General features: G+C 49.4%; 1 protein-coding gene across 3 annotated transcripts; it reads right to left on the bottom strand.

The window, feature by feature from the left end:
• Nucleotides 1-59: 59 nt before the first annotated feature.
• Nucleotides 60-10,461, bottom strand: Mks1 (MKS transition zone complex subunit 1). Of its 3 annotated transcripts, none has more exons than XM_028772345.1 (18): nt 10,353-10,461; nt 9,825-9,934; nt 8,647-8,717; nt 8,090-8,245; nt 7,035-7,132; nt 6,759-6,887; nt 6,413-6,517; nt 5,751-5,868; nt 5,072-5,128; nt 4,133-4,175; nt 3,654-3,719; nt 3,046-3,116; nt 2,674-2,743; nt 2,478-2,585; nt 1,712-1,845; nt 1,195-1,277; nt 1,002-1,099; nt 60-907 (listed from the first exon to the last, which is right to left on the bottom strand). In XM_028772345.1, the coding sequence occupies exons 1-18, from the start codon at nt 10,430-10,432 to the stop codon at nt 819-821; spliced, it is 1,686 nt and encodes a 561-aa protein (XP_028628178.1). In that variant the 5' UTR covers nt 10,433-10,461; the 3' UTR covers nt 60-818. The 3 variants fall into 3 exon arrangements, with proteins under 3 accessions (XP_028628178.1, XP_028628179.1, XP_028628180.1); XM_028772346.1 differs by having other exon boundaries at nt 3,650-3,719; nt 4,137-4,175; nt 10,353-10,448; XM_028772347.1 differs by lacking the exons at nt 8,647-8,717; nt 10,353-10,461 and having other exon boundaries at nt 9,825-9,844.
• Between the last annotated feature and the right edge of the window lie 682 nt (nt 10,462-11,143).

The following is an 11,143-nucleotide window of genomic DNA, read 5'->3' as shown; positions in this document are numbered from 1 at the left end:
GAAAGAGAGAAAAGCAGGGTTTGGACCTCCAAAGTAGAAACAATCAGAGTCCATAGAAGATCAGTCAATATAAATACTTTTTATATGAAAAACAAACAAACAAATACAATAAAAGACCCCACCCAGCTGGCAGGAAGGACTGACAATTACCCTAGGCCATGTCCTAAAGCCAGCCAGCCCTAAACTGTAAGGGGACAGAGACTTAGCCAGGAAGTCCAGGCCTCTTACCCTCACCTTTTCTTGGAAGAAGCAGGAGACTGTGCTTCCTCCTTAGAAGATGCCAAACTCCATTTTGTTGTTGTTGTTTTGCTTTTGTTTTTTGTTTTGAGATAGGGTCTCACTATGTAGCTCTAGTTGTCCTGGAACTCACTGTATAGACCAGGCTGACCTCAAATTCATAGATATCCTCCTGCCTCTGCCTCCTGAGTGCTAGGATTAAAGGTGAGCACCATTACTCCTGGCTGCCAAACCCCACTTTGGAGCCCTCTACCATGGAGGCTCCATGACAAGCCAGAAAAGACACTCTATTGAGGACAGTCTAATGCCAGGTTTACCTCAAACGAGTTTCAGACGACATAGCCTGACTTGGTATGATGCCCATGTTTGATAGCCAAAACATGAGCAGGGCGTCATGTGGGGCCCCAGAGTCTCAGGTTTTACTTCTGCATGGAAGGAAGAATGGCTACGCAGAGGAGCCAGCTGGAAGTTTCTAGATCATCCAGTTTGGTAGACCAATGTGGTCTCTACTAAGCAAGACAAAGTAAGGGCACTGGATGCAGACATCTCTCCCTTGTGCCACAGGCCAGGGTTGCAGAGAGCTAGGCCAGCGTTCCTGAGGGGCTCACAAGGTCCTGGGGGAGGCTCTCTCGGGCCTCCTGCATGCGGCGCCGGGCTCGACGGAACGCTTCTGTAAGGGAGAGAAATATTGCCATGTAGTCAGCTACCGTGAGGTAGAGAAGAAAAGTGGCCCTGGATGTCAGGTGAGGGAATGAGGGGCCTACCAAGCACGTTGTGCGTGGAGCTCTGCTGGCTGAACCCTTCCAGACGGTCCAGCACACTCCGCATCTGTTTCCGGAGAGAGTTCGATTCCATGAAAGCCCTGCAGGGAAGCCAAAAACACAGATAGTCAAGGCTGCTCTCCAGCCCTCAGTGACAAAGGGGCTCAAGGCTCCCTAGGGGCCCAGTGTCATTCACCGGGACTGCTGCAGGCAGTGCAATCGGAAGGTGACAGAACCCGTTGTCTCAGTGCGGAATCCAAAGCGGCTCAGACGCTCCCCCTGGGCAGACAGTGGAGACAGAATCAGTTTGTGCAGACTCCAGACCGGGGCACGGCTGCCATCTGGATTCCTATTCTTAGGTAGTGTAGCATCATTGAGGAACTTCACTCTGTCATTCAAACAGCAACACATGGGGGACACCAGGCTCTACCCTCATTTGAGAATGAGCAAGAAGCAAGAATGTATCTTGCAAGTCCACCCTGCATCCGATTACCAAGGCCTTCAGTGGTGGAAAGGAGAAGAGGAAATCTAATTACACGGCCCCCCAAGGACCTCTTCATATAGAGATTTGTTCCTCTAAAATATGGGCAGGCCTGGCAGCATAAGCCATAGGTAGGAAGGGACTATATACCATGAGTACAGTGGACAATGAGGGGAGGGGCCTCGAATCGAAGATAAACACTCAGCCTCAAGTCTCCCCGGAGACGAGTCACCTTGAAGGTTCCTGGTATCCTCACATAGGATGGGTCCTCCAGCTCCAGAGAGCCGCCGATGAAGAACCTCCTTAGCTCTGCCACGAGACCCAGCTCCATGGGCCTCCACGTGGAGACAGTCAAGGTGTGTGACCCTGTGCAAGGAAGAGGGGAAAGGGGCCGGTTCCATCCCTGACTTCCCAGCAATGACCTGGGTTGGTGATGACCTGGCGAAGGTTAACGTGGTGGGTAACAGTGCCTGACTGGAAGGCAGTAAGACAGAAGTTCTAATCTCAGCTATTTCAGGCATCACTGTGAGCTCTATACAAGTTTGTCAACCTCTGAGAGCCGACTTCTCTTTTGACCCTAGTAAAACGTAGAAGCAATCAGGATACTACACCTCATGGGGGAGGGGGGTTGAGAGAAATAGATGAGGTTTACTACAGTGTCTGGCACACAGCAACAGGGCTGTACTTCACTTAAAAAGGAACATCAATTCATCCAATACCCCAGGGGCCAAGAGTCCATGGTTGGTGCAGCTTCTATCTCAATGTCTAACCAGAGGACTGTGGAATGTGATAGCCTGTCAGGCTGCTGGACTAGGTCGGTCTGGCCTCACAGCATCTCTTGTGGGAGGAGAGAAATTCCGAAAAGCCGCAAGTTATTTTTCCAGTAGAGCCCCCAGTTCCTAATATCTCTCCTTGTTGGGAGCATCAGTCTTTGGGAAGTGCCGGTCTTGTGGATAGGACACAGGAGGGCATCAGGAAGGGCAGGGACAAGAGGTTACCTGGGGTGGCAGGCAGCACCACGGCCCCGTAGCCTTCCACACGATACCTCTGCCAGAAGTCCAGTGAGAGGACCTTACAGTAGAGCACGGGCCACTCCGGGAGGGATTCTGGAATGTAGATGAGGTGGCATAGGGACCTTTGTTAAGAGAGGTCCCTGGCTGTGGATCAGTGAGGCTGAGGACCACGGCTACTCACCAGTCGACTCATCCTCATGGAGGAAGAAGGCTTCGAATGTGAACGGAAAGGAGAAATAGGCTACCTTGTCCTAAAAAAAAAAAAAAGAGTGTAATTCCCAACTCACAGTCACAAGGTGGGCACAGCCTCATTGGAATGGGTCCCCCGACTGGCAGGAAGCCGCAGGCAGGCAGGCAAAGGAGCAGTTGAATGTAAGAGCTGTCATTCTCTAAGAGATCAAAGAGCGACTCTGGCCCAGGCAGCCGCGTGGAGCCCACACAGAAGCAGCCCCAACCAGTCCCTCCACAGAGAACACAAGCTGTTGGCCAGATGAAGCTTCAAATGCCACCCGGAGCTGCCATTCCCTTCCAGACACCCTGGCACCCTCCGTACCATCCCCAGCGATTTGGTGGCACAGGTCTGCGTTACTACTGGGAGCTGCTGGTATGATGGGCTGGACCAGTCTGAAAGTCAAAGAACAGACACAGTAAGCTCACCAGAGAGGACAGGAAGTCACGTGAGAAAACAAAGCCATTGGCAAGGTTCTTCCACATATTCATTCACCCGCCCACTCAGGCACACAATGTCAGTCGCTTATCATTTGTTGAGTATGCTGTTGGCTGATATGTTTTGAGGATGTTACCAACCAGATTGCCTCTCCTGGAGCTAATATTCTACTGTGCCTATCGGCAGGGCAAGAGACGTAGATGTAATTTAAGCTATGGAATGGGTACAATTGCCTAGGAACCCTAGAGGTAGAAAGTAACACAGGTCAGGCTTAACCTCAGAGGTGCTCAGTTTAGGACCAGCAGACGGAAGAAGAATTCACCCAAGAGGCTGGAGAGCCCTCAGCGAGAAGGCAGGACTATGGCACCAGCGGAAGGACGGAGGCACCATTAGAACTGAAAGGTGGAGGTGATCTGTGACCTTGAACAGTTTCAGTGGGAGTGGACGGAATGCCCCTAGAACTGTCGTAATAGAAATGTCAGAAAAGTACCTACTAGTAGCTGGCAGCTCCACAAAGAAGTGGACGTAGAGGTTGTCGTACTCATAGCCTTGGGCTGAAACTTAGAGAGAAAACAGAATATAAGTTTAGCTTCCTCTCTTACTACCCGTACCACTCAGTCTAGTCTGTATTTATTTATTTATTTATTTACTGGTTTTTCGAGACAGTTTTTCTCTGCATAGTCCTCAAACTCACTCTGTAGACTAGGCTGGCCGCAAACTGACAGAGATCCACCTGCCTCTGCCTTCCAAGTGCAGGGACTAAAGTGTGTCACCACCACTCAGGTACTCAGTCTAGTCTTGAAGGGCCCAAATGCTCTGCAGATTGAGCCTTCTTGGGGCCCAGGAGCCTCTGTTTCCAGAAAAGACCATCACTCAGCTTCCCAAAGACCATGTTCAGTCCAAACTAAGCCGAGGTGAGTAACTACTCACAGCTCCATCAGACTCTAGCCTGGCTCCAAGACAAGACACTTACCTACCTCTCCATTCACGAAGAGCCGGAGGGCACCTGGGGCAATCTACAGCAGAGAGAAATGGGAAGGCATCAGGTCTAGGGGGAATCAGTGTTGCCCCCCAAGCCCTGTTCCCAAGTCTGCAGAAGACTTTACACTGGATATCCAAGCTTGGCCACGCTGCTGCACATGCATTCTCTCCACCCTGACACTTCTCTACAGACGCTTTCCTATTTCTAAGACCCGCAGAGTAGCCAGCACAACAGCATTTAGAGCAACTAGAACTCCCAGGCAGCCAGGCTTTCTTCTTTAATTATTTGTGTCATCTGTCTGGACTTTTCCTTTTACATGGGAATTTGTTGCTCACATAGCATGAAACAATACAAGTTCATTTTCTAGAGGGGGCGGGTGAGTAGTTCTATCATTGTTGGCAGGTCTAGAAACTGAATCCCTGGTGGAGGGGATAATACAGAAAGGACCCCAGAGTGACTGACCTAAACTGTTTTGGTTTCACTTTCTAAGATCCAAAACATTTGATCAGCAAAAATGGCAGCTCTTTGCCTAAGATGCTCTGGAACAATATCCATGTGAAAGATGAGGAAGACATTTTTGATCTTTATATTGTTTTTAAAATTAATTGTAAATTAATGCAGGAATACATTACCACTGATAAAACTCTCAGAACCACCAAACCCTGGAGAAAAAGTCAAAATGCCTCGTATATTCTTCTCACTGCCCAATACTCAATTACCTCCACCCACCCAGCCTGTCCCAAGAGAGAGGTCAACACAGGATATGTGCCCATTCAGACTCCACTCTACGGAAGGGCCCACATCAATACACAGGGACGTGAAATGCTTCTTTGACCTCCTTTCTGCCCTGCAGAGTTCGGCAGACAGCTCCTTTACAGTCAGACACTCTCCCTAACAGCTCACAGTGCGGCGGGAAGTTGAGCTACCCACCATCTCAAAGTCTGTGCCCACGAGACTGCTGAGGTACTCCTTGTGGCGGCCATAAAGCTGAGGAAACAAAGCAAACCAATCCTCAAAATGCGGCTCAAGCCAGACCCGGGTTTAGTTCTGAACGGGAGAAAATCAGAGCAGGGCAAGCACCCCAGATACTGACATTTTAAAGAGACGATGCTGCAGGGCACAGGACTGTGCCACCAGCCAGGCATCAGAACTGCAATACCAACACTGATTGCTAAGACAGGAGGACTGCTGTCAAATCAAGGTCAGCCTGGGCTACATAGGGAGTTCCTGGCTAGTCTGAGCTAGATAGAGTGAGGCAGCCTCAGCTCATATGCCTGCTAAAAGATAACTAAAGTGATACACAGAGGCTCTGAAGTTGGCCAGCCTGGGAACAAACCTGGTTTTCGAGTTACCAAACTCAATTACTTGGGTCCTTAAGTCAGGGTCCTGGTTTGTAAAGCGGTAATAATGTTCCCCTCCAGGGTTGTAAAAACTAAGTGAGATACTTGTAACAGGACTGGTGCAAACATAATCAACACTCAGCTGTCCTGTCAGCTGTATTTCCTGGATGGTGGTGGGCTGCCCTCTCTCTCAGCAGCCACCCAGACAGAGTTTCAGCTCCCGGCACAGGGGTTCCTTCCTCCAGGCTGTAGAATAAATTATTGCTTACGTCCTTGAACACACGTTGCTCCCGCTCTTCCTCCTCTGGCTGTGCGAGGGAGGACACGTTGTCAATTGTGTATTTCCAAGCAGAAGTATGTTCCTGCTTCTCTCCTTCAGTCTCGATTCTGTGAGGTCAAAGCCACAAAAGGGATCGTTTCTGTTGGTAAGAGATGTGGCCTTCCAGACCCGGCCTAGGAATCAGCTAAGCTGGTGACACAGCTCACTAGAGGTATATGACGGAGAAGATGGTCATACAGATGATCTGGACTGATTTCTACCCTGAAGACAAGGGAACCCTACAACACTCAGTTTTCCTGCCTGAAAAATGGACACCTTGGGTATGTTTGGTCGCTAACTCCCAGAGCTGTCCTCTCAGACAAACTTGAGCGAGGCTGGCCCCTGGCCTGGCTCAGTCCACCTCCCCTGCGCTAGCCAGTCCCCATACTCTGCAATGCTGGAATCCTCCTCACTCAATGACGCGGCTAATGGGATTCCTTTTGTTGCACATTTTTCAGCTGTTCCCTAAAGGCCTATGACCCAGAACAGTGTGACCAAGTACCTGGGAATTAGATGTTTAGGAGCAGGTTAAGGGCTTTCTGCGAATCTGCTCAACTAGAGACAAGAAGGGCAAGCAGAGAGGTCTCTGCCACACTTCGTCCCCAGTCCCACCTGTAGGGTCCTTTGATACCAGTGAAGTCGGGCTTCACTGTGATCACTCCATTGCTGTCCACCTTCAGGATGCAGAGGACATGTTCGTGTATCTTATAGCCAAGCCTAGGAAGCAGGACACCAACATCAAGGTTCAGGGTCACCAGGGAATGAGAGAGGTAGTCAGCCACTTCAGGGACAGGAAAGGGGACACGGTGAAAACCTTCACGGCGACGATCTTCTTTTGAATAAAACAAAAAAGAGAAAGAGACCCTCCATCCCATATGGCTGTCGCAGGAAGGTGGTGGTGAGATGCAGGAGGAAAGGAGGAGGGGGACCAGAGCCAGCAGGATGCAGAGTCACTCACTTTCCATAGGGCCCCAGGTCTGCCATGATGTACATCGTCTGAAGAGGAGTGTTGATAGCGTGGTTGTTCCTGATGAAGTCTTCCGAGGGCTCCCATGTGACAATCCGAGACTTGAGTTTGCTGCCCTCCCTGGGAGGGACCAAGGGAAAGAGTCACTGTAAGAGATCATGAGGGGACCCCCCCACACACACACACATACACAGTGGATGGGAAGTGTTAGTAGGAATTCCAGGAACTTCGGTACGAGGGTGTCAGAATGCCGCTGCTTGTACTCACATCCCTCGCCTGTCCTGGCGCCTCCGCCTGACGTTTGCCATCCGCTCAACCAGAAACGATGGCACCTCACTGGCTGAAGTGGTTATTTTCTGACAATACTGGGGAAAGAGGACAGTGCTGTGACTGCCATGTGGTCAGAGCTGCGTGAGAAGAAACACCTGGAGGGAAGCCTTCCTCTGACCCCTCCTCCAGGGCACAAACCCCAACAGGTACAACCTTACAGTTACCCGTGCTGCGGGGAGGGGAGACACAGTCCAAGGAAGACTGCTACCATATCTTGAGTTTCCTTAGGAGTCTAGAGACAAGTTGTTTATGCTAACAGTAACATCAGCCTGCCTTCTCTCAACACGTGTCAACAAAACATTGAGTAAGTTTGCCTGGTAAATGTTGATGCTAAGAAGGTGGTCAAAAATGCCAAACAGGATACCAGGTTTTTTGAGAAAGTTCTCACTTGGGTAAGCTGGCATTAACTGTATTTTTATATGCTTTTCCAAAACAGTCTCAAATGTATATGTTGCTGTCTCATAGCTCTCCTGAAGAAAGCAGCCCAATCTTTCAAAAGACACCCACTAACACCTGCTCCGAGCAGAGCTAATGGAGAAGAAAATCAGAAAATACAGTTCTGCCTTCAAGGAATTTACAATCTTCCTGAGAAGATATATAATAATGGAAGAGAATGTAAAACAAGCCCACAAGAGTCCAGGGGAACAGAGGGTGGAGGGGTGGGGAGGACACAGCATCCTCACAGCCTAAGGACACTCCTCTTCTCATCTATAAATTCCTGACTTTGACTGAATTTTGAATAGATTGTTCTAGACCCCGTCCATCTATGTAATCAGTCCCCATGCTCTCAGGCCCCACAGGTCCCCTGGCAGGCAGAGGGGCATCAGCTGCCCCACCTGCATCTGCCCCCTCCAGCCTGGCTGCCAGCAGCTCACGGAAGCTTCCAGAAGCACATGTGTCTCCCTTTACTGGGCTTCCTACTTACCACACAGAGGCTAGAAAACCAGGGGAGACAAAAGAAGAAAGTGATGGGGTCCCAGAAGGAACAATACCTCTTCCAAGTCGGTGTATCTGTCTGAGTCGGTGTAAGTGAAGATTCGCCGGTTTTTCCTGCCACCGGAATTCTCCAGCTTCAGGATCTCCTGGTGGTACTGATGATCCAGTGGGCTCTGGCACGCAGATTCGTTTTGGTACAGGTCGACTTCAAACTGAGGTCACCACAAAGAAACAGATCAGCTGAGACTATCTCAAACGTTGGGTCCTGTAGCTATTGAACCAAATCATTTCTAGCATTAGCTGACATGTTTTTCAAAACTGACTGTCACTTTGTTTAAATAATGAAGGGCAGGGGAATCTAAGAATATTGGAGTTAAAAGGACCGGAGATGATGCTCTAATCCAACCCTGTCACTAGAGATGCTCCAGAGTCTTCATCCAGAATGCTAAGCTGGGCAGCGGCAGCCGTTACATTACAGTAGCCACACAAACGTAACAGGAGAAAGTATAAGGCACCACAGCCTCTTCTGGAAACCAGTCTGACAGTATGAGTCAACGGCCAGGTGGGAGTCAGGTAGGTGGAGGTAGACGGAGGACAAGCAAAGCTGGCTCACCTGGCTAAAGAGCTTTTCCTGCCACCCAATTATAACCTCTTCCTCCTCTTCTTCGTCAGGGCGGTGTCCACCTCCAAACACAACAGAATGAGTCAGACCAGCAACACTTCTTCCTCTGTGGTTGTATATAACCAGCATTCCTATTCTTGTTTCATTTGGGCTTTTGAAAATTTGTTATGGTTGTTTGGAAGTGTCTCATTCTGCAACCTAGTTTGACCTCAAATTCCAGACCTTCCTGCCTCAGCCAGAAAAACACTGACATTGTATGTGCCAGGTCTGCCTTCAAAGTCCCTATTAACATTGACCACAAACCCTGCTGGAATTCAGTGACTAAGTGCTCACTCTAGACACAGAATGCAGGTGGTGGACATACTCTGGTTAATTCTAGAAGCAAGATTAGGACCTGAGGTGTCCTAATCATTACTCTTAATTTGAATAAAAGGCAGCTCTGCCTTCCAGGAAATATTATCTAGTCTGGTATAAGGAACTGAAGTTTAGTTAGAGGCCCAAGGGCCAGCCCTTCCTCAATCCTGCTTGCATTTACTGAGTCTGCTAGAGAAGGACCCTGATACTTTTCTGAAGCCACCAACAGAATCATTCGTAAACCTGAGACACATACTTTGTGATCCACAGGGCCACCCTTTTTGCCTAAGAATATTTCTTAGTAGAAAGAGTAATAACAGAAGCACGAAAAATAATTGGCCAAACATAAGGATCCTGTCCTTTCTTTTGGCTTTCTAGGCAAGGGGGAAATCACATTTTCATGCAAACTCCTGTTTTAAAATTGTTTTTAAGTATATTTACACATACATTTGGAGTTTGGGACATATTTCTCTTAGAAGCCCTTCCCCTGTCAAAGTCACAACTGGGGTAAGTGGGATGACTCAAGCCACAGGGCTGATCGGGTGAAGAGAGATAACTGAATTGGTTCACAAAGGTTATCCCCTGAACTTCACTCTTGCATGGTGGTTATGGGCGTGTGCACACACAAAAGTAGATTACAATGTAAACAAACAAAACGGATTGCCCAGGTTCAAATGCTTCCATATTCCCCAGCTATGTGACACTGGACAGCAAATTCAACCTCTCTGAGCCTTCCGTTCCTCTTCTGTACCTCTACTGCCCCGCACCCTTTGCCTCCGTTCTCAAAAGGACGCATCATCACCACAAACACCCACTAGCAGCTTGAGGAGGCCTAAAAGTGGCCAAGTCTATGAGGTCCTTCCCCATCTGGGCAGCAGGCTGGTAATGAAGGAAGTTGCTTGATGTGATTCTTTGCAGATGAACTCTGTCAAGAGAAGAGAAGCCCTAAATGCGCGTGTCAGAGACACACAGCAAGGAGATACACACAGCAAGGATAGGGGAAAGAAATCACAGAGGCAGAGATGCCAAGGCGGCTGCAAGGAAGAGGTGGGTAGGGGCGTCTGCTGGAGACGTCAGTGAGGCGGGACACAAGGGTCCAAGGGGTTTGAAAGTGGCGAGAACTTGAAGGGACTTGGGCAGGGGTGAGTCTGGAAGGTGTGCTTGGAAGCTTTCAGTGGGAAAAGATCCTGATAACGAGACGCGCGCAGAGATGGCAGAGGAAGTAGTTGGGACTGTAAGCGGAAGTAGGGGCCTCTGGGCTTCCAAAAGCTTAGGATGGAATAAAGTTAGGGGGCTCCGGAGCATAAAGTTAGGGGGCCCTGGAGCTGGGGTGGAATGACTACCGGAGGCGCAGGTTGCGCACGGGGTCCCGGGAGCGATACACGGCCTCGCCGGTGTCAGTGCTCCAGACTGCTTCCGCCATGACAGCTGCTTCGCGCTGCGACCGCGCCGGAAAGCACGGTGCCCCGTTCCCCTGGCAACGGAGACGCTGGCTTCTTAGACCAGGGAGGCGCTGCGCACGCAGCTCTCCACGCCTGCGGGAGCCTTTCCCTTGCCTGGCAGTGGGACCCTCAGCACTATAGGGTGCTGTCACGTGAGGTCAGCAGCCTGGTTTGTCCTGTGTGAATAAAGCTCACCTACACCCAAGGTGAGAGTTGATTCACTGCACAAATGAGGAAATCAGCTATTTTATTTAGGTGCAAAAATGGTGATGGCAGCCAGACCAGGTGACAGGAGTCCTTGCTTTCTGACCAAACACTGCCTTCCACTGAACATTTGAAAACTTTGGCTTCGGGGGCATGGAGAAATGGCTTAGTGGTTAAGAGGTTAGTGACTGGACTTCCAGAAGAACTAGCCCAAATGGCCTTTCACACCAGTCTGTAACTTCAGTTCCAGAGGGTCAGACACCTTGCTGCCTTACAGTACACATGTGGTGCACAGACATATGATCAGCCAAAACACCATTATGCATAAAATAATTGTTTTTAAAGAAAGAAAACTCAGGCCAAAACAGTTGGTGGATATGATTGAAAGGACATACTTATGAAAACAAGAAAACATATTCTTGGAAGAAACAAAACAAAAAATCAAAACTGTGGGGCAGGTATATTAGTAGTTTTGTTGGTATGCACTC

The sequence above is a fragment of the Grammomys surdaster genome, unplaced genomic scaffold, assembly GCF_004785775.1.
Source record: "Grammomys surdaster isolate TR1022 unplaced genomic scaffold, NIH_TR_1.0 213, whole genome shotgun sequence".
NCBI classification, from domain to species: Eukaryota; Metazoa; Chordata; class Mammalia; order Rodentia; family Muridae; genus Grammomys; species Grammomys surdaster.
Note: the sequence above shows the minus strand (reverse complement) of the source record. Positions and strands in the feature narration are given on the sequence as shown.